This window comes from Mesoplodon bidens (assembly GCF_964165515.1).
Source record: "Mesoplodon bidens genome assembly, chromosome: 10".
NCBI lineage: Eukaryota > Metazoa > Chordata > Mammalia > Artiodactyla > Ziphiidae > Mesoplodon > Mesoplodon bidens.
Window position 1 is genome coordinate 7351853 of NC_138172.1, and position 27813 is coordinate 7379665.

The 27813-nt window shown below is 45.2% G+C and overlaps 1 protein-coding gene across 2 annotated transcripts in view; it reads right to left on the minus strand.

The window, feature by feature from the left end:
• Nucleotides 1-1339: 1339 nt before the first annotated feature.
• The window catches only part of IRAK2 (interleukin 1 receptor associated kinase 2), a 63520-nt gene continuing 37046 nt past the window's right edge, over nt 1340-27813 (minus strand). Inside the window, exons 4-13 of one of the 2 annotated variants that reach the window (XM_081246008.1) lie at nt 27493-27584; nt 25813-26007; nt 25666-25730; nt 22908-23022; nt 21040-21149; nt 18483-18678; nt 15061-15123; nt 6826-7026; nt 3647-3938; nt 1340-2679 (exon numbers count right to left, since the gene is read on the minus strand). In XM_081246008.1, coding sequence (XP_081102134.1) covers nt 2567-2679; nt 3647-3938; nt 6826-7026; nt 15061-15123; nt 18483-18678; nt 21040-21149; nt 22908-23022; nt 25666-25730; nt 25813-26007; nt 27493-27584 — 1442 coding nt within the window. In that variant the 3' untranslated portion in view covers nt 1340-2566. The remainder of the gene's footprint in view (nt 2680-3646; nt 3939-6825; nt 7027-15060; nt 15124-18482; nt 18679-21039; nt 21150-22907; nt 23023-25665; nt 25731-25812; nt 26008-27492; nt 27585-27813) is intronic. The other variant, XM_081246007.1, reaches the window with a different exon arrangement.

The following is a 27813-nucleotide window of genomic DNA, read 5'->3' on the forward strand; positions in this document are numbered from 1 at the left end:
CCACGGCATGTGGGATCTTCCCGGACCGGGGCACAAACCCGTGTCCCCTGCATCGGCAAGCGGACTCTCAACCACTGCTGCACCAGGGAAGCCCCAGCGCTTGTTTTTGTCTGTCTTCTCTATTCCAGCCATCTAAGCAGGTGTGAGTGGTTATTTCATTGTGGTTTTGATTTTTTTAAATACCTAATAAAATTTATTTTAAATACCTGATAGAAATGACAAAACAGATGACAAATGTTCAATTTTTAACATACAAGATAAAGTCACTGGAATGCTCTTAGTTGTACCCACATTCAGAGAAATGTTGTTAGTATTGCAATATTTGTCAAGATAAATCTATCTCATTTTAATTGGAATTTCCAGTCATTCTCAAAAATCTCTTTAGAAGATATTTTTCCCCCAGGGGTGTCTCTCTGTATGGTGGTTTTGATTTTCATTTCCCTAATAACTAATGAAGTTGAGCACAAAGATTTTTTAAAAAAAAATTTTTTTTTATCATCTCTGGAAGAATCCCCAAACTAGTAACAGCCATTGCCTCTGAGAAGAAGAAATGAGGGACTAAGATCCCAGTGGGGAATCCCCCATGTAATCTTTTGTACTGTTTGAGTTTTTTGTTTGTTTGTTGCTGTGTGCATCTATTAACTTAAAAAAAGTCAGGCCTTCCCTCTAGGAATTCATGGAAAGACACCTTGGTGCTCATGAACCCCTAGAATTCATATACAGCATTGTGTATGTATGAATTTACAGCTTGCTGGAGGAAGAAGGTCCAAAGCTTTCATGGATTCTCAAAGTGGTTCTCTGACCTCTTCAGAAATTTGTGAAGCCCTGGTCTGGAAATACAAATCTGTCTGGGTAATATTACCCAATTGGCAACTGTCCTCTATTGCTCAAAACGCTTTGGAAACATACTGCTCATAATTTTAAGGTGCTTACCACATGCCAGGTCCTGTTCTGGGCACGTAACACAGACTCTGGTTGAATCCTCACAGCCACCAGAGTTTAAGACAAGGGTGGGACTTCCCTGGTGGCACAGTGGTTAAGAATCCACCTGCCAATGCAGGGGACACGGGTTTGATCTGTGGTCCAGAAAGATCCCACATGCCGTGGAGCAACTAAGCCCATGTGCCACAACTACTGAGCCTGCGCTCTAGAGCCTGCCAGCCACAGCTACTGAGTCCATGCGCCACAACTACTGAAGACTGTGTGCAGCCACGAAGACCCAACGCAGCCATAAATAAATAAATAAATAAATAGAAATAAGGGCTTCCCTGGTGGCGCAGTGGTTAAGAATCCGCCTGCCAATGCAGGGGACATGAGTTCGAGCCCTGGTCCGGGAAGATCCCACATGCCGCAGAGCAACTAAGCCATCGAGCCACAACTACTGAAGCCCGCACGCCTAGAGCCCATGCTCCGCAACAAGAAAAGCCACCGCAATGAGAAGCCCGCGCACCTCAACGAAGAGTAGCCGCCGCTCACCGCAACTAGAGAATGCCCACACGCAGCAAGGAAGACCCAAAACAGCCAAAAATCAATAAATAAAATAAATAATTTTATTAAAAAATAAAAATAAAATAGGACACGCTGAATTTAAAAAGACTTGCAACGTGACTTTTCAGAAATATACCCACTGCAATAAATGTTAGGTACGTGACAAAAATAAACGCTTAATGTCTTTTTTTAAAATTTATTTAATAAAACAGGACAAGTGCATTTTCAAAGTACTTCTGTAGCCATATCTCACCCATTCCTCCCCAACAGCCCAGGGAGGGAGGATGAATGCATGTTACTTACAAGGAAACTGAGGTTCCAGAAATTAAATTAGCAGCAGAATCAAACATGAACCTAGTTCTCCTGGTTCTTCATCCAGCCATAAATAATACATATTCTCTAAATAAAAACTCCATTTAAAATATTAGCATTAGTGGGATGGGAGGATAAAGGTGCAGAGTGGGCATTAAATAAATATCTGTGGGTTGCAAGATTTCTGAAAGAGAAAGCAGAAAACCTCTAGAGCCTTCTGCCAGGTGTCTGGCATTTGTAAAACTTGCGACCTTGACGAGGGAGTGAAGAACCAAAATGGGACACAAGTTGAAAGTCTTTCATGTAAAGGTCATGAAAGTTTGCGGGCAGTTGGTGGCAAATATTACCCAGAGATCTTAGCTTTGGAAAGTTCCATCAGCGCTCAGAATGCTCAGTCGGTTGTCGAGGGTGAGAGCCAGGCGATGGCATCTATTGGGGTGGTTATTGTCACATGCTCCCCGGAACCACAAAATCACTCACATCCTGGGCTCATGTATCAGGGTTTCCCCTTTAGTCTCCTGATAACCCAGAGCTCTGATTGACAAATCTCAGAAAGGAAGAGGACTTCATGGATTTTTGTGTCTCGGAAAGCTGAGGCCCCGTCTCCCCTAACTCACTCTGGTAAAATGGAAGTGTCTCTGCCGCCACCCAAGGGAAGCTGATGTTTGGTGTTTCCTGGGAGATCTTGATTCTTCCTTAGATCTTTTTCTCGATTGACGTTCATTTTTCCAATGGAGGACGAGGGTCCTCAGCTGTGTTTGAGTCATCAGGGGCCAAAAAGCTCGATGCTATCCAGTTTCTCTTCTTTGTAGAGCTGGATATTCTCCATCAGTTTCTTTTTGGCCTCATTGATCTCAATTTTCCACGAAGTCTCTGTAGCTGACATTCAATGGAAAGTAAAGAACTTGAACAAAAGGTATTTGGAAACAGTTGTTATAATTCTTAGAAAGTCAGACTTGGTCAGAGTTTTTCACTTAAATCGGGCTTCTGAATCAGGCCCTGAGTGGAATGAGCACTGTCATTGCTTCTGCCTTTTCAGGGAAGGCCTGTCACCTGCCCCCCACCTTTCAGAGAGGAGGGGCTTCCATGCTTCTCCCCTGGGGGTAGGGGGCAGTGTTAGAATGAAGCTTACACGCTCTCTCTCTTCTTCCTCTCACCTCCATGTGGGAGGAGGAACAACAGGAAAGGTCAGAGCCTGAGACATTCACAGAGCCACGTTTACCAGCGGATGAGGACGCTGAATTGTAAAGGCCTTCCGAATTTTTATTTCAGAAGGAAACCTGGTGTGTTTGGACCCCAGAGTCAGAAATAGAAGCTATCTTTGGAAGCAGCTGGCAAGGTGTGAAGTGAGGATAGAGAGGCGGCCGGTGACAGACCACAAGGGGCTTTGCTGGTCCCAAGAGAGAGTTTTTACTTGGTCTCTAAGTGCAAAGGGGAACCACAGAAGGGCTTTAAACGGGGGGTGACATGAGTTGTTTTTAAAAACCACTCTGGCTGGCCCCTGGAAGAACTGGTGAGGGGCCAGAGCAGATCAGGGAGGCCACAGGGAGGCTGTGTGGTCATCCAGCAAGAGGAGAGTAGCTTAGATGAGGGGTAGGGGTACGGGGACGGGCAATGCAGAGAAGCAGATGGAGCCGAGGGATATTTAGGTCAGTGGACAGGACTGAGTGAGGGACTCGACATCGGGGGCCGAGGGAGAGGGAGGATGATTCTCTTGGCGCGGCCAGCTGGCAGGTGAACAGCTGGATAATCAAATGAACGCATGAATGAGGGAGAGAAGGAATAAATGATAGGCTGAGGTGGGGACATAAATGAGAGTGTATAAGGACTCAGATCCCACGCTTACCATCCTGGGGAGGTTCTGGACTGGCGCGGGCCTCAGAGGAGGAGTCTGCTTCCACTGCCCCACCAGCCGGCAGCTCGCTTTCTCCATCCGCTGTGGGGGGAGGCGAGTCGGCAGCCCCGGCCCAGGGTGCCTCCCTCATGGAGCAGGAGGCTTCGAAGCTGGAATTGTCCACGTCGTCTGTTTCTTCCGGGGTATTGGAGGAAGAGCCTGTGCGCTCGGAAAGACCACTCCAAGGGAGCGACGTCTCCTGACCTCTCAGCTGTTCTTCCACAGCAGCCACAGAGTCACACACCTTGGGGAAGAGAGACAAGAGCACTCACCAAGAACTTTTCCTGAAATTAAAAATCCACCAGGTCTCCCAGGCCGAGAGAGAGAGAGAGAGAGAGAGAGAGAGAGAGAGAGAGAGAGAGAGAGAGAGAATGCACCACAGGAACAGAGATACAGATATTTGTACTTTTGCTGGTTGAGACCCTGGGTCTAGCTGCCCCAGCAATACCTATCCTGCCTGCAGTTTGGTTAAATGAGCAATAAACCATTCATCCTCTCATTCATAGGCTCCCTGCTTCCTTCTCTGTTATGTGGTTACGTGTGTGTCTGTGGGTCGAATCTAATAATTCGAGTTGAGTTTCTATCACTTTCAGCTAGAAATGCCCTAAGTAATATAGATATTGCCCTTGAGGGCTTTTCTGGTTAGGGAGGTTAGTAAAATTAGAGGCAGGCAGGGAAGGAATATTTCTTCTTTACACACACACACACACACACACACACACACACACACACACAAATGGCACACAAACCTACCCTTAGTAAAAATAACAAATTTCATTTGCTCAGTGCCTTGCAATTTACAAAGCACATTTGACACATAATGTAAATGAGTTTTTATAAATAAAAAATTAAAAGATCAGAGAGGTTAAGTTCCCTGCCTAAGGTCACCCAGTCAGTGAGTGGCAGAGCTGACCACTAAACCCAAGTCTGCTTCTCTTCAAGGCCATGACCCTATGCTCTCTCATCTTCCTAGCCTGGTGGTGAAATACTGCGGACAATGACCATTTTCATTCCTCTTTGTATATGAAAGTGCCCTATCCCCTTTATTCTACATAGCAAATGCTTCCTCATGCTTCAAGGCCCAGTTCAAATGTCACCTTTTGAGATAAATCTTCACAATATATGCCCAATAAATACTTGCCAAGCTAAAAACTACAAAACTATATAACTAGGTTCTGGCCTAGGTTCTGGCCTATGGGAGAAAAAGTGATATGTGCATTTCCAGGTCACACCCTTACGAGGAAGGGTGTATGTTCTCCTTTTTAACCCCCTTTCAGTGGCTGGAATGCAGATGTGATGGCCTGAGCTAGAGCAGCCTTCTTGGATTCTGAAGTGGAAGTCACATGATAAGGGTAGCAGAGCAACAATACAGGAGCCCAAATCCCCAATACTGCGGCACTGCCACATCAGCTCTGGACTGCCTACATTCAAACTGTTGGGCTCAACAGAACAAACTTTTATCTCACTTGGAGTCTCCTCATTATAGCAGCTTCTTTGAATGTACTTTAACTGATACACTGAACAAAAGAATAAAATGAATGAAGGAATGAAAGAATAAGTGGTTGAGGGAGAGAGATCTTTTTCAAACATAAGTCTGATTATGTCCTGCCCCTGCTTAGTACCCCCAGTGACTTCCTCCAAATCCTGACTGTGGCTGCAAAGCCCTCTGTGGTCGGGCTCCTCCTTCCCCAGCAGCCTCATCACAAGCCACTCTGCCCCAGGTACTCTGTGTTCTAGCCACTCTGACCTTATTCCAGGCCCTTGACCTTGCTAGGCTCTCTCTCAACTCGGGCTATTTGCATGAATTGTTCCTTCTGCTTCGATTGCTCTTCATCTGCTTACACATCACTTCCTTGGGAAAGTCCTGGTGGGGCCGCTGTAATATGCTACACCAGCGCTCACCAGATGGTTACTGCACAATGTCTGTGAACTCCAGGAAAGTGAAACTGGGCCTGCCTTGTTCCCCAATATATCCCCGGGGCCCAGCACACCACTGCTGAATGAGTGACTGAACATTGTGGCACACGGGCAGCTGGAGCACAGCCTAGGCTGAGAGCGGTGACTTGGTCTCTAGCTCCTGCCACGTCCTGGTGCAAGAGGGTAGACCTGGGGCTGAGCCAGGAGTCCAGAGGGCTCTGACAGAAACTCCCTCTGGCCTCATCTCCCCCTCTCTTGGCCTCGACATCTCCATCTGTAAAAGGGGAGGCTTGGGCTATAGCAGCGGTGTTTGAAGACTTTTTTTTTCAGCTACCAAACCCTTTCCTCAGATAAAATACTGAGAACCCCATACAATTATGAGAAGTGACAGTGGATGTCTGCGTGGAGTCATGGGTGGGGCCTGCAGCCATCCACAGCCCTCTTCCTGCCAAAAGGTACTCCCAAGGAGCCCCTGTCTGTCAGACACCACTTGAAAATCACTCTGTGGGATGATCTCTAGGAGCCCTCTCAGGCAGTTATTTTGTCCTTAGAAAGGCCTAGTAAAGTTGGTGCCCAAATTTACACCTGTTACCATGGAAACCCCCTCTGCATATCCTGTCCATAGGAAAATGTTTTATCCTCTGTGGTGGTTGATGTCTGCCTAGTCCATGGGCTAAGGAATGACCCCTTTCTCTGGAACCTTCCAGGCTTGACCCCCTCGCCACCGGGTTTATATACCGGACCCCCACCTTATCTGATTGGCCAACAGGTAGTCACCTGACCCTAGCTAAGCCAATCAGTTTCTCTCACTAAGAGGTTGGAATTGGGCCGCTCAGTGAAGACAGAACCATGACATGTAAATGAATATGGCTGTATCCCCTGACCAAGAGGATGGAGGGAATGAGAAGGGGCCTACAGAGAGGAGGAGGAATAAAGCCGGTTCAGAGAAAGCAGACGGACTTCTGTTATAGCCGACGGTGTGGTCCTGGGCACCCTCAGGACCAGACCCCAGTTTGGCTGCTGGGAGCTCCAGCAGATACTGCTGTTTGCAAACAAATATGGCCCTGGTGTATGAAATCACTTCTCGGTAAAGCCATCGGTAAAGGGATCGTGACAGAGCCCCTGGTAAAGCAGACTCATGCAGCCGGGGAAGTGAGGCCCTGCTGACGCAGGACAGGGCTCATTGCTGGGGTAAGGCTGAACGTTAGGCTCACCTCCGCCAGGCTGGCGTTGCGCCTCCGCAGGCAGAGGCAGGCGGCCGTGGCCAAGGCCTCAGCGCAGGCCTCCGGCAGCTTCCCTGCTCTCTTCTCCAGGTACTTCTGGCAGATCTCCTTGGCCATCACTTTCTCCACACCTGTCTTCCTGGAGCAGAGCCACGTGGTGCTGCTGGGAATTTCCCTGAGGAGTAAATCCTTCTGTGGGAAGCAGAGTGGGAACACCCCCGTGTGAGCTGCAGGGGTGTGGAGTCTAACCACACGGGCCCCACCCGCCTCCAGGATTGCACCAGAGCGGCAAACACTCAGAAAACCAACAGTGTTTTTAAAAATAATTGCAAGGATCCCAGGAACAAGTAAAACAGCAGAACTGGAGAACTGCTAAATTCCCCACATGTACAGGGCATTCCCTACCACACTCATAAGCCCCTTCAGGCAGGGGCTTAACCTTTCTAGGCCTTGGGTTGCTTCATCAGGAAAATGGGGATAATAGGACTAACACAAAAATTAAATGACATAGTGCATCTAAAGCATAAAGTGTGATAAAGTGGGATACTTGACACAATCTACATTCAATAGTCTATTAGTGATAATAATTAATAGTAATAATAGCTACCATTTATATAGTACTTACTATGTGCTGAGCACTTTACTTACACCAATAATTCATCTTATTAATAACATTTACAGGAAAAATCTCTCATGATACAAAATAAACATTTTAGGATATAGGATTCTGACCCATGTATATTTAATAGGAGATGTACTATATATAATATTATGTATATTTTTATATTTTAAATTTTGTATTTACATGTTACAACATTTTATGCTACTTAGAAAGCAGAAATCTGAACTATTCCTAAAACAGAAGATATGCTGTATAAATAATAATAAATATATTAGTATATAAGTATACTTGTATAGTACAAATTGTATGTTATATATGACATTGCACATGTATATATTTACTTATTTGCAACTTACATAAATATAAACCTACTTATATAAATAGGTTACAAATATATTACTTGTACTGATTAAATATATTAAATATAGGAAATTAATATGTAATATAATTATGTATAATATTGATTGACATAGTATATAGTGCATTAATCTATCATATATTAACATATGAAATGTTAAAAAAATATGAAACATTTGTATGTATTTTTTATATTTGTGGTATATTTATTTATGTAAACACTATAACATTTATATATAAATTTTCCATGTATATTCTACATGTATACATATTTATATATAAAATATTGTATACTTTAAACAATATGTTTTATATATACGTATTTGTAATGATATTTCAGAGATATACAGTACTTTATATGCTTGCACATATAACTATATAAAACATTTTATATAACTATATATAACATACAAATATATTATATTTATATATAATATATAATACTTTAAATAACTATATAAAATATTTATACAGAAATATTTCAATGCACTTTATGTTATATGCTACATGCATTATATAAAAATATTGTATAATATTTCATGCTATATAAAATGCAAAAGTTGAAAATCCATGTTATAAATAATATAAAATATAAATATATATTTAAATATAAATAATATAAACTGTGTGTATATATACATACATAGAATAAATACCAGGGGGCAGGGTGTAAAAGATTAACAATAGTCATCTCCAAGAATGATTTCTATTTTATTTTCTATATTTTCCTATATTTACTAAATGTTCTACAAGCCTGTTTTGCATTTATATTTGGAAAATAAAAGGGTTTTTGTGTGTGTGTGTTTTTTAATAAATTTACTTATTTTATTTATTTATTTTTGGCTGCGTTGGGTCTTTGTTGCTGCGCGCGGGTTTTCTCTAGTTGCGGCGAGCAGGGGCTACTCTTAGTTGCAGTGCCCGGGCTTCTCATTGCGGTGGCTTCTCTTGTTGCGGAGCACGGGCTCTAGGCGCACAGGCTTCAGTAGTTGGGCTCGCGGGCTCTACAGCGCAGGCTCAGTAGTTGTGGCGCATGGGCTTACTTGCTCCGCGGCATGTGGGATCTTCCCGAACCAGGGCTCGAACCTGTGTCCCCTGAATTGGCAGGCGGATTCTTAACCACTGCGCCACCAGGGAAGCCCTGTGTGTTTGTTTTTAACATCAACAGTTCCTGACCTCCTATAATATGTCCCCATCTGTTAACTATGGCCTTCAGAAACCCCTGATTTTGTGACAATCTGGCCCCTGCAGACCTATCCCATCTCCTCTCCTCCCTCTGTCCTTCTAGCTCACTGTACTCAGCCACTCTGTCTCCTCCTTCTATCTTGGAAGCCCCTAAGCTCATCCTGCCTCAGGGCCTTTGCACTTATTCTTCCCTCTGTCTAGAATGCCCCTCCCTTGAGCTTTATCATGCCCTGGTCCCTCTCTTCATTTGGGTCTCTGCTCTGATGTTACCTACACCAAGAAGCTTTCCCTGACCTAAAACAGTCCTCCTCCAACTCTTTCACTCTGTCCCCTAACATTACTTCACGTTTCTTCATAGCACTTACCACTGGCCTGGAATTACATATATTTTCATTTACTTAAATATCCTTTGTTCTCTTCCCCTAGAATGAAAGCTCCAGGAGGGTAGGAGCTTTGATTTTGTATCCCCAACACCAAGAACAGTACCTGGCAAATAGTAAGTTCCTTACAAATGTTTTTACATATTGTACAAGCTAATTTATTTTCTGGTTAAGTTTCTTCTTTTTTGTGTAATTTTATTATTATTATTATTTTTTTTTTTTTTTTTTTTTTTTTTTTTTTGCTGTACGCGGGCCTCTCACTGCTGTGGCCTCTCCCGTTGCGGAGCACAGGCTCCGGACACACAGGCTCCGCGGCCATGGCTCGCGGGCCCAGCCGCTCCGCGGCATGTGGGATCTTCCGGGATAGGGGCACGAACCCGTGTCCCCTGCATCGGCAGGCGGACTCTCAACCACTGCGCCACCAGGGAAGCCCTATTATTTTTAATAGAAGTGATTCATTAAATGTAAAACTAAATTTTTATTGCTTCATACAGCTTTGTATACAAATAGTTATAACTCAGAGTAAAATATTATCAGAGATTATCAGACATGGGTTGTGATATTTGCTTCAAGAACAAAACAAAATAATCCCCACTCTGCCTGTTTCCCAATTGAGAAAATGGGCTGTCTAAGGATCAAAAAAATACCTAGACACCTGACACCATCAGTAACTCAGTACCTGCAGACTGAAAACCTAAAACTGGCAAGGGGTTCATTTTTAAATGCCCTTTTACACAATTCTTTCATATGAGCTCTGCCTTTTTAAATGTTTATCTTTTTAAAAAGTGTAATGGTGGGACACCCCTGGTGGCACAGTGGTTAAGAACCCGCCTGCCAATGCAGGGGACACGGGTTCGAGCCCTGGTCTGGGAAGATCCCACATGCCGCGGAGCAACTAAGCCCGTGCGCCACAACTACTGAGCCTGCACTCTAGAGCCCGTGAGCCACAGCTACTGAGCCTGCATGCCACAACTACTGAAGCCTGCGCGCCTAGAGCCCGTGCTCTGCAACAAGAGAAGCCACCGCAGTGAGAAGCCCGGGCACCGCAACTAAGAGTAGCCCCTGCTCACCGCAACTAGAGAAAACCCACATGCAGCAACAAAGACCCAACGCAGCCAAAAATAAATAAATAAAATTTATTTTTTTAAAAAGTGTAATGGTATTTAAAGTTGACAGATCTGTAAATAAGAATAGAAGCGTATTATTTATGGATATGGAGGTCACCACCATCTGAAACAAATGAGAAACTGTGCATAGTGATTGCCCTGAAAGAACAGTGTAAGAAGATGCTCCCCACTTGACTACCGCCCATGAAATCCTGGGTCTCATGCAGTAACGGCCATCACGAGATGCCATCCTCCATCAAGAACACTCGGAGGCAGAGTGACAGGGAACTTAGTAATGGAGGGACTCAGCAACTCCACCTGAACCCTGATGAATCCTAGTACTAAAAGGAGGGCAGTCTGCCGCACTCCTCAGGCTGTGATGCAAAAGGAAGTACACAGAACCACCTAGACCATGATTCTAATCAAGTCTCAAGGGCTGACAACCAGGGCACAGGAAACAGAGGGAACAGAGAAACAAGTTAAGGATACAACAAGATGCAATCAGAAAAATCCAGCACGTGAGTCTACCACAGAAGCGACCCACTTTATGCAAAAATGCAGTGCCAGGCAGAAAGAAGTGGGGAGGGGCACAATGAGAGAACCAGTCTTCAGAAACACGTCACCTTGCTTGCATCTGGTTTCAAACGAATCAACTTTAAAAAGCAATTTTTGAGACAATTTGGGACACCTAAATATGAAATGGGTATTAAATGATAATAAGTAATTAAGAAAACTAAATTCTATGGGTGAAATAACAATATCTGGGATTTGCTTGAAAGTACACAGACAAAAATGGTTTGGGGGATGCAAAAGAAATAAGAAAAGCATGATATTGATAACTGATGGGATGGATGAATGGAGGTTCCTTATATTCTTTTCTTGACTTTTGTGTATGTTTGAAATTGTCCATAATAAAAAGGACTTTTTAAGGAAGTGGGCGTCCCTGAGGGCAGGCCAGGGAAAGAGGCCTGGAGTAGTTGCTAGGTGCTGCTACGTTTTCTAAGCCAAGTATGCAGATTACTTGAATTAAACATTTTAATTAAAAAGAAATTATTCAAAATCAACAATATTATTAAAAACATTTTTTTGTTGTTGTTAAAAAATAAAATAGAAGCAGTTGAAGTTTTAGGGCCAAAGTTAACCCTTCCCCTTATTTCAACTCTCCAAAGGCAACCCCTGCTAATAGGCTGGATTATATTTTTCTAGAGTTTCTGCTATAAAAGTCCACAGTTATAATCACTTTAGTTATATGCAGTAATTATAATAGTGGCAAGCAATCTCCTAAGAGCTATTAAAATAAGAGTAGTGGGCTTCCCTGGTGGCACAGTGCTTAAGAGTCCGCCTGCCGATGCAGGGGACACGGGTTCGTGCCCCGGTCCAGGAAGATCCCACATGCCGTGGAGCAGCTGGGCCCGTGAGCCACGGCCGCTGAGCCTGCGCGTCCAGAGCCTGTGCTCCGCAACGGGAGAGGCCACAGCAGTGAGAGGCCCGCGTACCGCAAAAAAAAAAAAAAAAAAAGAGTAGTAATAATAATAGCTACCACACAGAGTGCTTACTATGTTCTAGTCACTGTTTTAGGTACTTCACATATTATTTAATCTTCACTAAACCCTATCAGGTAGGTACTATTATTAGCCCCAGATAAATAAGAAAATATAAGATACAATTTGTAAATTCATTCATCTATTTATTACCAAAGACGGGATCACACTATATATACTGTTTTGAACTTGCTTTTTTCTCACTTGTAGATATCTCCCTGTCAGAAAATATACGTCTTTCTTGTTCTTTTTTTTCTAAAATAAGAATGTTTATGTCAGCTTTATTCAGAATTGCCAAAACCTGGAAACAACCCAGATGTCTAGCAACTGGTCAATGGATAAACAAATGGTCGGACATCCATACAACGGAGTATTCCCCAGCAGGAATCAACCACTGATACATACACCATGGATGAATCTCAAAGGCAGAACGCTAAGTGGAAGGAGCCCGAAACGAACAGGCACACGCTCTATGATTCCACTTACATGACGCTCCAGAAGAGATGGAACTACACAGACAGAAACTAGATCAGGAGTTGCCAGGGGCTGGAAGCGGGGAAAGGGGATTGACTATAAAGGGACGTGAGGGAATTTTCTGGAATGAAATAAATAATTCCATATCTTGATTGTGGTGGTGGTTACCCGACCGTCTACATTTGTCAAAACTCATACCATTTTTGTATACCTCAAAAGTGTGAATTACACCTTGACAGAAATAAGTGCATACGTCCACACTGAGATCCACACACAAAGGTACCAGAAGAAGCTTTATGTGTACTGGTCAAACGCTGGAAACACCCTACACGTCGTCAACAGGTGAATGGACAAATGGGGGCATATCCACACACTAGAGCATCATTTGGCATCTAAAGAAATGAACTCCCAACACACACACAGAGCATGGGTGCATCTCACAAAAACTACGCTGAGTGGGAAAGGCCAGACAACAAAAGGGTACACACACTCTCTACGGTTTCCTTTACAGGAAACTCCAGAAAAGAGAAACTTTTGTACAGTTGTACAGTGACAGAAAGCAGACCAATGGCTGTGGGGACGGCAGGGTGGGGAGGGGTGAGAGGAGGGTGACAAATGAGGAGAGTTAACTTCTGGGGTAGTGGGCATGCTCATTATCTTGATTTGGTGACGATTTCACAGATAAACACAAATGTCAACATTTATCATATTATACACTTTATCCTCATTATAAGTATTTACAAACATACTCATAAAGCTTTTTTTATAAATAACTTCATGGTGTTCCATGGTGTGTATGATCATATCGTCATTTTTTTAACTGCCTCCCAATTGATAGATCTTTCACTTGTTAGCAATGCTTCACTACCATAACTAGTGCTACAACGAACATCCTCGTCCCTCTGTCTTTCTTTACTTGTATGTGTTTCCCTAGCGTACAAGTGAAATTGCTGCATCAGAGGGTACACACATTTTAAATTTTGATGGAAACCACCCAATGACCTCCAGAAACACTGCAGCCATGAACACTTCCAAGCGTGGAGGAGAGGCCGGCTCCTCCCACCCTGGACCACACTTGGCAGCAGCTTTCATCTCTGACTCGAATTTTAATTATTTGCACAATGAATTATAAGTACCACACAAGGGATGATGGGAGATCTTATTTGGGTCCAGAAGAAGAGAAAGAAACTAGATTTAAAAAAAATTATTTCCTCCACGTTTTTAGAAACCATTTACCAAAAAAGCCTTCTGGAAAGTTTCACCTAAGTGTCTCCAAAGGCTCCTTCCCCTGTGACATTCACCCAGGGAGCCCCACAGGAGTGCTGGGTAATACATCTGAAGAAAACTGTCAGAATATGAGAAATTGTCCCAAACTGCCCTGAACCACATCTGAGCTGACCAAACCGACCTCTGTGCAGTACCGGGGGCCTGGTGCCCAAAAGGGGCAGAGCTCTGGGAATTCAGCAAAGGGACAGGTCGTGACTGGCCACATATAGGGGAGGTCTTCAGCTTCCCACCCCAGGGTGAAGGGGATGCTTTTGGAGTCTAGTCACAAAAAAGCCAGCTGCTCCAACGGCCTCCACATCAAGTCAGAAAAGTGCTCCCCCCTCAAATTAGTGAAGAGGATTAGGGCTTGCACAGGGGTCAGAGCTCTGCAGGAGACATGGGTTCAAATCCCAGCTCCAACATCTCGCTGGGGATCATAAGATAAGTCTCTTCACCTTGGCCTTAGTTTTCTCATCTGTAAAATGGGGATGGTAATAATAACGATGATGAATCCATATGGTTGGACTGTCATGAGAATTAAACAGTCAGGAGAGCGTTGGGGTTAAGAACTCACGATCTGCAGTCCAGCAGATGTGACTCAGAATCTCAACTCTGATACTTAGTCAAGCTGAGATCTCAGGCAAACCTCAGAGCCTGCTCTCATCTGTAGGTGAACATAATGACTTTATCAATCTCATGGGGACTCAGATGACTTAGAAAGATAATATATGTAAAGTGCCAAACACAGACTTGGGCCGTGTTGTTATATTTTTGAAATGACACTATACACATGTACACGTATATTTGAATGACAGTTCTTATAAACCTACAAAATGGAAATTATTGTTTTTATTATAGAAACCAAAAAGGGCTGAAATTAGCTTTCACCAATTTAAAGACAAACCCTAGGACTTCCCTGGAGGTCCAGTAGTTAAGACTCTGGGCTTCTGCTGTAGGGAGCGTGGGTTCGATCCCTGGTTGGGGAACTAAGATCCCACATGCTGCACGACATGGCCAAAAAATTTAAAAATAAAAATATAAAGACAAACTTTATATGATTGCCTGACATGCAGAGAGAAGACATGGATTTCCCCTAAACATTCTTAACTTTCTATCATGAAAAAGTAATTGTTGCCTGGATGGTGAAGGGGGAAGGTTACAGCTACTTTTCACAAGTACAAATCAAACCCGGGACTAAGGCCTCATTAGCATCTGTAAAATGGGTACAGTGGAGGTCCCTGCCCTCCCCACCCCTTGACCCCTCATAGCTGTGAGAAAGAAATGACTGGTTCCCTTACCAAGTAAACCGGGCTCCGGTCGTTGTCCATCGCAGGGATGCCAGTGAGGACCTCAGCTAACACCTGTGAGAACATGGAATTAGCACGGTTCACACACACATGCACAAGTTCACGCAGGAGCTTCTGGCCAAGAAAGAAGTTTCTTCTCAGGAACAAATTCTGAGCTCCAGGCCTGGCTCTGCCATCTACCAGCACAGACACTTGCCCAAAATCTGGAACGTGGGATTATCACTGAACACCTCCTCCAACTTAACACACCACCCAGCTACTAGGAGAAGGTTTAAGTTAATTGACAGCAAGGTAGGGAGGATGAAAACCAAACGTGTGTGTATTACTATCAGATAGATAGGTAGATCCGCACACACACACACCTCTCTCTCTATAGATATACATATATACATCTATCTGTATACACACATACATATACATACACACACTATATATACTAAAGATATTTTCATTTAAAACCCATCAGGAACGGTAAGCAGGCATTGCTATGTTAATCTCAAGAAAAGGAGGAATCCACGTGCAGACACCTATTCTAGACAGAAAATCTCAGCAATATCCATAGCACGTTTCATCCACAGGCCTTTATTTACATTATTTGTTCATTAATACATCCATTTAAGAAAGGAGCACAGCCCTGAGCCAGTGTAAGCCACCACAAAATTGACAAACTGATTTGTATCTTAATAAATGGGAAAGCTTCTTTGAACAGAAATTCAGCAGAGATAACAGCACACTGGCTAAGGGGTCCATAGTCAGACAGGCCTGGGTTCAAATTCTGACTCTGTTCCTTACATGCTTTGGTGCTCTTTGGGCAAGAAACTAAAATCTGGGGACTTCCCTGGCGGTCCAGTGGTTAAGACTCAGCGCTTCCACTGCAGGGGGGTGCGGGTTCGATCCCTGGTCAGGGAACTAAGATCCTACACGCCGCATCTGAGCCTGTATCCTTATGTGGTACATGGTGATCTAGTGGTTGTAAATATGAGGCAGTGGGTACTCCATCTTAGTGTCAAATCTCCCTCCCACAACTTCTCTCAAAGTCAGAATAAGGTCACATTACTGCCAAGAACTCCTCCACCCAGAAAGGGCCTGCAGGGTTACTAACAGACTGGCACTGGCCAGGAGGGGGCAGCAGAGGGCACCCCTGCAGCTGGCGGAGGAGCCCATGGAAAAGGGACTCCGGTTGGGGTCCTGCCAGGCAGAAGGGAAGAATAAGAGGAAATAAGTAGACAGACATTTCCTCTGCCTCTTCCACGTGGCAGGCCCTGTGCCAGGCCTTTTACAGAGGTTTCTTAGCGCTCATCAAAAAGAACACTGACCTGCTATGGTATAGCACAGAGAACTATATTCAGTATTCTGGGATAAACCACAATGGAAAAGAATATAAAAAAGAATGTATATATGTGTATAACTGAGTCTCTGTGCTGTACAGCAGAAATGACCATAACGCTGTAAATCAACTATACGTCAATAAAAAAATAAAGAAAAAAAACACACAGAGAAATGCAGTGTTCCCCACGACAAGAACCAAAGTTCAAAATCATACCATCCATCAGTGGCATGGCTGAGAAAAAGACTGAAGGGAGCCAGTAGGCACTCACTGAATGAATGAATGAATGAGTGAATAGGAAAGTCGATTGTTACATCAGGAGCTGAGTTAAAAAGTCAAGAGTAAACAGAAATCAGGAGTGAGGGTGTGAAGGTAGGAATAATAACGATAACCATAATAATAATAATCATGTTGACCTACGCAACGTACTCTGCTAACCAGTTTATACATGTTATCTTATTAATCTCCATATGTATGAATACCCCCATTTTCCAGAGGACAAAACTGAGGCCCAGAGTTATAGGTGACACCCTAGGTCACACAGCTGAAAGTAACTGAGCTGGGACTCAAACCCATGCTATTAAGCTCTACCCTGTAAGTGCCTGGCAGCCTTGGGGTTCAGTTCCACTGGTTCTTAAAGGAGCAGGAGCTTGGGCTGGCCCTACTGAGCTTCACTGGGCCCCTCGCAGTGGGGCTGATGGGGGCGAGGAGGGGGAGGCGGGAGGGAACTGGGGAACAAGTAAACCAGAAGGGCCGATGGGCTGGGAGACAGAGGGAAGCAGAATCTGGTGTGTGGAGGCTGGGCTGAGGGCAGAAAGTGGCTCAGAGGAAGGGCATTAGTGGGAGAGGTAGATGGACAGACAGACTGTGTTCAAAGAGAGGAAGTGTGGAGTTTAAGGCTGGAGAGGAAGAGAGAAGGCAAGGTCCAAGATGCAGCTGTTGGCTCCTGGCAGAGGTCAGCCAGCGACTGTCACTTTTCTCAGCCAGCATTTCCCAGACCAGGATCCACAGGTGTCTGATGCTTAGAGATACTAAGAAAACAAGGTTACATAGTCAAGGGAATTTGGGAAACATTTTGGGAAGGGGTTGCCATGGAGACCCTTTCGGAAAACAGCTTAGTAGTGAGCAGTGCCAGCGAGTTAGGGTCACTGAAGACCCTCAACAAGTTTATAAACCAGTCCTGATGGGGGGTGGGGATTGGGAGCTCACCTCCATACCATTGCTGGGTGGTGGTGAATTCACAAGTACCAGATTAAAGGCTATTTACCATATGAAAGGCTCTTGTTAATTTTGTGGTAACTTTTTTTTTTCCTGCTTAACCTTGCTCAACCCAGCATTTCTCAAACCTATTTAAACACATCAAAACCCTTTAAACACATCAAACCTATTGAGATCTCAGGGAATTGGTGTTCTTTGGAGACTGCTACACTCAGACCATGAACTCCTGGGGGAGGGATTGCGTTTCAGTTACATTTACATTCCAAGTGCCTGACACACAGTACTGATGGACCGCAGTGGTGACAAGGACAGAGGTTGGATGGGTCGATAGATACTGAATGGATGGGTGGCTGTTGCTGATGAATGGCTGGATAACAACTGGGCTGATGGATGGATGGACAGATGGACAAAACAGATGGATGAACAAACAAGAACAAAGAGACAACTGGATAGATAGTTAGATGGCCGGCTGGATGTGAATCAGGGAAGTCAGGAGGTATCTGTAGCCTATTGGAATCTGGACACTCATGGGGCAGGGGACCTTCAAGGGTTGGCAAACTTTCTGTAACAGGCTAGATAGTAAATATTTTAGGTTTTGTGAGCCACAAACAGTCTCTGTCACATATTTTTATTATGATTGTTGTTGTTGCTGTTATTATTCAATCTTTTATAAATGTAAAAACTAGTCTTAATTATAGGCCATAGAAAATAGGCCATTGGACTGGTTCTGACCTGTGTGCCATAGTTTGCCAACCCCTGCTGTACTCGGTGGAACATTTCTAAGAGCCTCTATTATGCGCTTACAAAGGAGCCATGGGAAGGACAAATGTGTACAGGCCCAGATCTGAGCAGAGAAGGAAGCTCTTACTATTCCACAGCCAAATATGTCCACTCGCTTTGTCAGCTGCCCCACCCTGATGACATCTTCCGGAAGATATGCAGCGGAGGCCTGGAAAAGGCAGGTCTTCATCGCGGTGTATTTTGACTTTTTGTTGACAGGACACCAGTGAGCCATCGAATGAGCCAGCTTGGGGGTGAAGTTTTGGTCTATCAAAACATTGGAGCTGTGGGAAAGAAGGCAGAGAGAACCCTCCTGTTTTGAGGTAGACAAGAAGAGGTTGCCATGGAGACCCTTTCGGAAAACAGCTTAGTAGTGAGCAGTGCCAGCAAGTTAGGGTCACTGAAGACCCTCAACAAGTTTATAAGCCAGTCCTGACGGGGGATGGGGACTGGGAGCCCACCTCCACCAGCAAATGGGGATGGAGCTAAGGTTAGTCCTGCTGCCCTAGAAATGGCATTTGGTGGCCAGACAGGTGCAGCCATCCTGATCCCCATGGATGTCAGCCCGGATCAACCTCAGCCTGCCAAGCCCAGAGGCTGTGCCGCCTCCATCTCTTCAGAAGCTGCTCCAACCCCCAGCTCTGGCCCAGCTGACTCAAGTCTAAATGCCAGCATCCTTTGGGACTGAACCTGGTTGAGAGTCCGCCTGCCGATGCAGGGGACACGGGTTCGTGCCCCCGTCCGGGAGGATCCCACACGCCGCGGAGCGGCTGGGCCTGTGAGCCATGGCCGCTGAGCCTGCGCGTCCGGAGCCTGTGCTCCGCAACGGGAGAGGCCACGACAGTGAGAGGCCCGCGTACCGCAAAAAAAAAAAAAAAAAAAAAAAAAAAAAATATTCTTGGAGGGCTTCCCTGGTGGCGCAGTGGTTGAGGGTCCGCCTGCCGATGCAAGGGACATGGGTTCGTGCCCCGGTCCTGGAAGATCCCACATGCCGTGGAGCAGCTGGGCCCGTGAGCCACAGCCGCTGAGCCTGCACATCCAGAGCCTGTGCTCCACAACGGGAGAGGCCACAGCAGTGAGAGGCCCGCGTACCCCAAAAAAATATATATATATATATTCTTGGACAGTGGGAATGAACACTCTGAGAAAGTACTCCAAAGGAAAAATTAAAAGTTTGTAAAAACTAAGCTTCAAGTATAGAAATATTCAAACTAACCCCAAATGGTTTTTAAAAAGTAGACACAGAGAGCAGTTCTCCTAGGTTCCCTTACCCTGCTGCTCTGCGCTCAAGCTCCCCCTTTCAATAAAGCCTTTGGTTTTGTCATAAAAAGTAGACGCCAATTCCAATATCCACTATTAGGAGTTGTTATGTAAATTATGGACAAATACCTTCCATGGAAGACTAACAAGTTATGAAAAATGATGACAGGCAATGTGGGGAAACATTTACCATGTTTAAATCATGGGGGAAAAGAATATGAATTGGTAAACAGGTAACGGTGCTATCTTAGGGCTGAGATGTCTGCGTGGGCAGGGGCTGGAAAAAACCCAGAAAAACGGCGGCCAGCTGGTGAGTGAGGGCAGCAGGGCCAGGATGACCACTTGCCCTTTCATTTCCTTTCTTCCTATTACAACTGTTTGTGCAATCAAATAAAAATCAGGGGGGAGAAAAGAGGAAAGGGCTTCCGCTTGCCAAATGGGGAGAGAACTTTGGGGAAGTATGAATTCTACGGTTTCGAGGTCAGTTTTGCCAGATCTTCTGGTTTCTTCTGGAATCCCTCTCCGTGCTTCCAGTCTTGGGAGCATGTTACTGATATGTTGGGGTACACACCTAACTTGCATCACAGTATCTGTGACAACGGATGCACAAGCAAGAAAGGGTCTCCAGGACTTCCCTGGTGGCGCAGTGGTTAAGAATCTGCCTGCCAATGCAGGGGACACGGGTTCGAGCCCTGGTCCAGGAAGATCCCACATGCCGCGGCGCAACTAAGCCCGTGAGCCTCTGAGCCTGCACTCTAGAGCCCGCGAGCGACAACTACTAAGCCTGCATGCCACGACTACTGAAGCCCTCGCTCCTAGAGCCCGTGCTCCGCAACAAGAGAAGCCACCACAACGAGAAGCCCGCGCACCGCAACGAAGAGTAGCCCCCGCTCGCCACAACTAAAGAAAGCCCGCGTGCAGCAACGAAGACCCAACGCAGCCAAAAATTAATTAATTAATTTAAAAAAAAAAAGAACAGGTCTCCGCAAAGACCCTGAGCAAGGAGCTCCAAAGCTGAGGGAGCCTGGCAGACATGGCCCACAGCTCAAGGACCTGATCCAGACCAGCTGCTGGAGGGGAAGTGAAATACAGCAGGGAAGTGCAGGGCTTGTTGGGGAAATACCAACAAGCTTTTGGGGGAAATACCTTTGTTAGGGAAAGACAAACGTGGAGACAGGCAGTTTATGCTGACAGCAATTAGAGACAGAGTACAACCCAGAAACACTGATGTTCGAGGGTATAACAAAGAAAGAAGAGCCCCAAGAGAGGCAAGGGAGAGAAAGTGAAAGAGAAGAGAGACAGAGGGAGAGGAATGGGACCCAGGAGTGTGCGACATCTCATCCCTGTAGCCCAGCCCTGGGCAGGGCCCAGCCCACCTCTCTCACCTCTTGACGTTGCCATGGATGATCTCCAGGCCATGCAGATGCTCCACAGCATGAAGCAGCCCTGAGCAGATGATGACACGCTGGGGCCAGGGGAGGGGGTCCGAGCCACCCTAAGACAAAGAAAAGGAGGAGAAAACAGTCACACATATGCCTTTGTTAAGTTCCAGTGGCAGGGTCCTGGGCTCCTGTCTCTCCTCCAGCCCTCATGTCCTCTGCAACAGGGCTCAGCCAGCATGGTTTACTGGCAGGGTACCGGTTTTGACATCAGACACATCTAGGTATAAATCCCAGCTCAGACATGCACTAGCTGTGTGACTTTGGAAAAGACACTCAACGTCTCTGAGCCTCTGCTTCTTCAGATATAAAATAGAAATGTTAATCCCTATGCTTTAGGGTTGTTGTAAGGATTCAAAGGAGTGAATGGTATGCCCCTAGCATAGTGCCTGTTACACAGTGGGTGCTCAAAAAACTGAAGTTATTTTTATCATGACTATCGTGGGGCAGCTCTGGAATTCTTCTCTAGGAGAGGCTGGTTGAGAGAGGAGCTAGGGAGCTTGTGTTGGCACACCAAGCACACGGGCTGATTTTATAAGTATCTGGGGAGATCTCACAAGAGCTGATGGGGATTATTGGTGGTCTAAAGCCCCCTACCTTCCCCTACCTGCCACTGAATGTCCAAGCAAAATCACCTCTTATTTTTTGGGTCGTCTCTTAGGTCCCACATCCTCTAAGAACTGGCCTTGCTAATGGATTTCTTCTAAAAAACTCTGGAATCTGGAGCCACACAAACCCAGTTTAAACTCTAGCCCTGATACGTGTCAGCTGTGTTCCTTTGGGTAAGTCACTTTGCCTCTCTGTGCCAGAGACTCCTCTTTTTGAAAATGGGGGAAACCTCCAGGGCTGTGGCAAGGTCCGAAGGAGATGTGTAAAGCCATTACCAAGTTGTCTTGCACACAGTGAGAGTTCAGCAAAGCTACCAATCATTATTATACCATGAATAACTGCTTTGTCTGGTCCCTGCCAAGGGAAGCAATAATTCTGTTGCAGAATGACTTTTTACCCTCTGTTTGAGGATTTTATGGGAAGGAGGCTTGTCTTAAAAATGGTAATTTTAATAGATACAGCACTCACATAGTATGACCTGCAAAAGGTCAAAAGGGTGTGGAGTAAAAGTTTCTCTCCCAACCTATGCTCCATCTACATAGTTCTCCCCAGAGGCAGTCAAGGCACCAGTTTCTTGTATCTTTCAAGAAATATTCCATAAATTCACAAGCAAATAGGGATTAATTAGAATAGCATTTTTTAATAAAAATCTGCCTCCACTTTCCATACTCTGTTAATTCTTCTTCTTGTCCTGTTGCATTGGCTAGCACCTTCAGAACAATGTTGAATAATACAGCACTATGGGGTTCCTTTGTCTTGCTCTTGACTTAAATGCCTCTTGTCAAAAAACATTTTAGGGGCTTCCCTGGTGGCGCAGTGGTTCAGAGTCCGCCTGCCGATGCAGGGGACGTGAGTTCGTGCCCCGGTCCGGGAAGATCCCACATGCCGCAGAGCGGCTGGGTCCGTGAGCCATGGCCGCTGAGCCTGCACGTCCGGAGCCTGTGCTCCGCAATGGGAGAGGCCACAACGGTGAGAGGTCCGCGTACCGCAAAAAAAAAAAAAAAAAAAAAAAAAAAAAAAAAAAACATTTTAAATAGGTTTTTACCTGAAGATGTTTAGCCAGATCTTATCTATCTTGGCCCACCTCCTCTTCAAGGGTCTCTCAAAGGCCCCTTTCCCCTCTGGACTCCTAAAAGTCCTTAACCCTTGATTCTCCAACTGGGTACTGACTAATCCTGTTCTTTGACCATGACCGAGCCCCTTACCTGACCCTGGAGTCTGTCCTGTAAAGAACCATTTGCCATGTACGGGTAAATCAAGCTGTAAAACTGTTTTCCAGTGCAGAGGCCCAGCAGAGGTAAGACATTGGGGTGGCAGCATCTGAAATGAGACATCAGTACAGGGATGAGGAGTCAGACAGAAAGAATCATCAAAGACTGCTCCATTTCCTACCTCCTAAACCTCTTCTGCCCTCTCCAACCCCTGAGGCCACCAGTAACCTCCCAGGTACTAAATGCTCTAAACCCTGAGAGCCCAGCAACAGAGTAGAGATGACAACTGCATGCCCTCAAGGAGCTTAAAATCAAGTAACTCAAAGTACATGACACCCTAACCACCCATCTTCCAGAAACAGAGGCTTAGAGGTTAAGGAACTTGCTCAAGGTCACAACTAGCAAACACTGAAGCCAGGACCAGAGAGCAGGTCTGTTTGACTCCCAGGACTCGGATTCTTCCCTGAAATCCTCTTCTGGTGGGTTCCGAGTCAATGTTCCCTCTTGACCCTCCTCCTACCTCTCTGACTGCTCTTTCTTGGCCTTTTCCACTAAGACCCTCCTCCTTTGCCTTCCCCTGAAACTTGAATCTCCCTGGCTGGGCTCATCATCTTGTTTTATAAGCTTCTCCACCAGGAATCTCTCACCTCTATGAGGAACGCCCCCAAATCTCTCATCTCCAGGCACATCCCACACACCAGAACTGACTGTCAAATTGCATCCCAATGTTCCAGGTGAACAACCTAGACTCACCAAGTTCCAAACCTGCTTCTCTGCCCACAGTTATTTTCTCAACCAAGGGCACCACCATCCATCCAGTTTCCTAGAAACCTCCTTACCTCCCCCATCTAATTAGTCACCCTTCACTGTCATACATAGCTTTCAATACACCCCCTTCATTCTCCCCTCCTCTGCCTTGGGTCCGACCCCAATGAACTCTCCCCAGCACTGTTGCAACAGCCTCCTGACTGATCCCTTGGCCCCCCTCCACTCCCCCCAGGCCATCCTACTGCACAATTTTCACACTCAGTAGAGTTATTTACACTTCACTCTCCCCACTGGACCATAAGCTTCCCCAAGGCAGGGGCTGTGTATTCTTCATGTCTGCACTCCCTAGAACAAAGAAAGGCCCTGACTGACGACTCACATTTGCCAAATCAATGAATGAAGGAGTGACTACCGACTCCAGAAAGGCACTACGCCAGGTGGAAAGGGAATCAGATTTCCCGTTTCCATTAAGTGTGTCTGTGTGTGGATAAGTGTGTGTGTATATATGTGCATGTGCGCACGTGTGTGTGTAGTCATGCATATGTATGAAAAGAGAAAGGATTAAAGAAATATATCAAAATCTGAATACCGTAGTAGTTACTTATAGGTGCTATGGAAAATTGGTGATTTCTATTTTCCTCTTTATAATTTTCTTTATTTCTTAAAATACTCCACAATCATCACACACTGGCCGAGGCTACACACTGGCAGAGCAACTCAGACAGTGACTTGCCAGGTTGAATGACAGCTGGTGTCCAGCACACTGCAGGGGTCCAGTATGTGCGTGTTCAATCCATCAGGCAATGACAGCAGAGCCAAGATAAGTGTCCAGGTATCCAAATGTCCTCCCCTTCTCTTTCCCAGTCCCCCCCACCAAGCTCTGTGACGGGGAGGCTCACTTTACTTCTCCAGCCTCAGTTTCCTCATCTGTAAAATGCAGGTCTGAGGATGACTTCTGAAGGTCCTTACTGCTCAAAACCAGAGGTAAGCAAAAGTTCTCTATAAAGTAAATACTAGAGCCATTGCAGGCCATCTGGCCTCTGCTGAAGGATCACGCAAAGCAGCCACAGATGACACAGAAATAAATGAGCACAGCTGGGTTCCAATAAAACCCTCATTAAAGACACTGACATCTGAATTTCATATACTTTTCATGTGTCATGAAATAATCTTTTTATTTTGTTCAATCCTTTTTGTTAAAAATTAATTTATTTAATTAATTTATTTTTGGCTGCGTTGGGTCTTCGCTGCTGCGTGCAGGCTTTCTCTAGTTGCAATGCGCGTGCTTCCCACTGCAGTGGCTTCACTTGTTGCGCAGCACAGGCTCTAGAGTGCAGGCTCAGTAGTTGTGACATACGGGCCTAATTGCTTGGAAGCATGTGGGATCTTCCGGGACCAGGGCTCGAACCCGTGTCCCGTGCATTGGCAGGCAGATTCTCAACCACTGTGCCACCAGGGAAGTCCCTGTTCAACCTTTTAAAAACGTAAAAATCATTCCTAGCTCTCAGGCCATAAAAACACAGGCTGGGCCAGATTGAGCCTGTGGGTCATCATTCGCCATTAAAGTTGGAATCAGTAAGTTTCTGTCCATCTCAAAAAATGGGACAAAAACAGATTATCCACGCCCCCTCCCCGGAAGGAAGGAGTTGAGCCCAGTGAGCCAAGGTCCTTTTCTAAGTCTAATCCATGCGTACAGTGGCTACAGAGAAAAAGCATGGCCCGTGGAGCCAGACCAACCAACCACATTCCAGCTCTGCCACTTACTAGCTGTGTGATCTTGGACAAGACACTTAACGTCTCTGTGCCTCAATGTGCCCATGTGTAAAATAATGTGATAATAGTAGCCATGTTACAGGGGTCTTGTGAGGATTAAATGAGTTTACATAAAGAAAATGCTTAAAAGGTGCCTGCCACATAGGAAGCACTATATACAGGTTAGCGGTTATCACTATCAAACAAAGTATTTTCCAAAGGGGAGGCTTACCTACGACAAATTTGTACCTCTGCCTGGAAGAATCTTTCAATTGACCCTGGACCTGAACACGCCATCTGTGGGAAAAGACACTGAAACATGAAAATCTAGCCTCACCATGTAGTCTCCACCCCTTACTGGAAGCCAAGAAGTGCCCACCTCTCTGAGCTTCTTGAAGACGAATGGAGTGCCAAGCCTTTGCCCTCTGTAGATGTCAGCAAAGGTCCCCTCACTGATTTTGTGGTTTGGGTTGAAGTTATCAGTTGCCTGGACCACGTCCACCTCGCTCCAGAAAAGGCTGTCATCAGCCAGGCTCAAAAGTGTCTCCTGCTTAGGAATGGAGGTGCTGAAATCCTGGGAATTCAGAGAGAAGAGACTGAGATTAATATGGAATTAATATGGAAAATGCTATTTTCCCTACTACCTCAGGGACTCTTAGAACAGCAGAGCTGAGGGGTGAAGGGGATCATCTCATCCAGTGAGGAGGGATGGCAAACAGGACAGATCCCAGCTCTGCTTCTAACTTGCTCCGTGACCTTGGACAAGTTACTTAACCTCTCTGAGCCTTCATTTCCTCATCAGCAAAAATAAAGATAACCATAATACCCTGGAGGGTAATTCTGAAGATTAACTAAAATGTGAGTATTCCCAGCCCATGGTAGAGGTTTCCTTTTTTTTTTTTTTCCCCAGTTTACAAAGGTGAGCACCAAGGGGGTCAAAGAAATGAAGTGAGATTACACAGCGGGTCAATGGCTGGGCTTTTGCCCCAGGTCCTGCACACGGTATACATGCCGGGAAGCAGGACACAGGTTCACATAACCTGTGTAAGCCTAAGAAAAGCAGCTCTGCATCAATCCCTTTTCTTCTTAAAAATAGGTGTATATAAACTTCCATTTTTTTAAGTTATATGTGCTCTTATAAACAGTTTTAGATAATTAGAGGAGAGCTAATTATACATGATCTCATTATCCACTTAACTGCTATTAAAGTTTAGTGTAATTCTTGCCAGTTAGATACACGAGAATTTATTTTTAAAAATTGGGACCATGCCGCACCCACCGTTTTGATTTCCAGTGTTTTCTCTAAACGTTATACCATGATCATTCTTCCAATTACTAATCATCTTTGAAAATGATTAATTATTAAAAAATAAATAAGCCTGCTTAAGTGACAGTCCCTTTTATGGAAGAGCTCCACTAACCAGACCCATGTAGCACTGGCTTCCCAGCCAGGCACTCTGCCCAGGACACCTTTAGGAGCCCACGAAAACATCTTAACGTAATTTCTTTCGAAGTCTGATGAACAAAAATGAACTTTTCAAGTTGAAGAAAATGTTTTAATTTTTAATTCAACTTGGATTACGTTCACCTTTATACCATGGCAGTCGTAAAATATAATTTTAAGTAATATTTTTAAATGAAAGAAAGGGCCTAGAAAGGCAAAAATGCTTAAGATTCACAGAAGTCACTGTGACCCTGGACCCAAATCATTAAAAATTCAGGATAACTCCGATATATTTTGTGTTGAAAAAAGGTTGAAGGGGAGGCGTTTTGACTACTGCAACCAAGATATTTGGGGAGGAGGAAGATGCCAATTATCAGCTCTCATTTAAATACAAATAATGGAAAAGCTCATTAAAAACTAGAGTGCACCCTCTCCCCGCCCCTGATTTACTGAGGGCCAGCACTGAGAGTCTTAGAAGCTCAGAGTAATTCGATGGGCCTCGTTTCTCCCCTTTACCCTGACCCCTAACCCCCAAACTGTTCTGGAGGAATCAACATGTTGCATTTCTGAGAGAGGCTCACAGCTGGGGGCTACTGCTCGGGGCAGAGGATTTACCTTTGAATCAGATGAGGCTGGCGGGTCGGTGTTTACAGAAGGAGAGGCATCTTCAGCAGGGCCCCGGAGGCTGGCTCTGGCTGGAGCAGGCCCTGGAAAGGAGGGATGGTGGGTCAGGCCACAGCCACTGGAGGAAGGAGGGACGGGTCCCTGCCTGGTCCCCAGACCCAGTCAGTCTCTCATTCACTCCACATTTTACTGTCAGTGATGACAGCTGCCATTTCCTGACACCACAGGAGCCAGCCTACCTGCTGCTCGAGCGTTACCCCATGGAAGCCTTATGACAGCCCTGTGGGTTGGTCCTACACAAAGTCCCCGTGT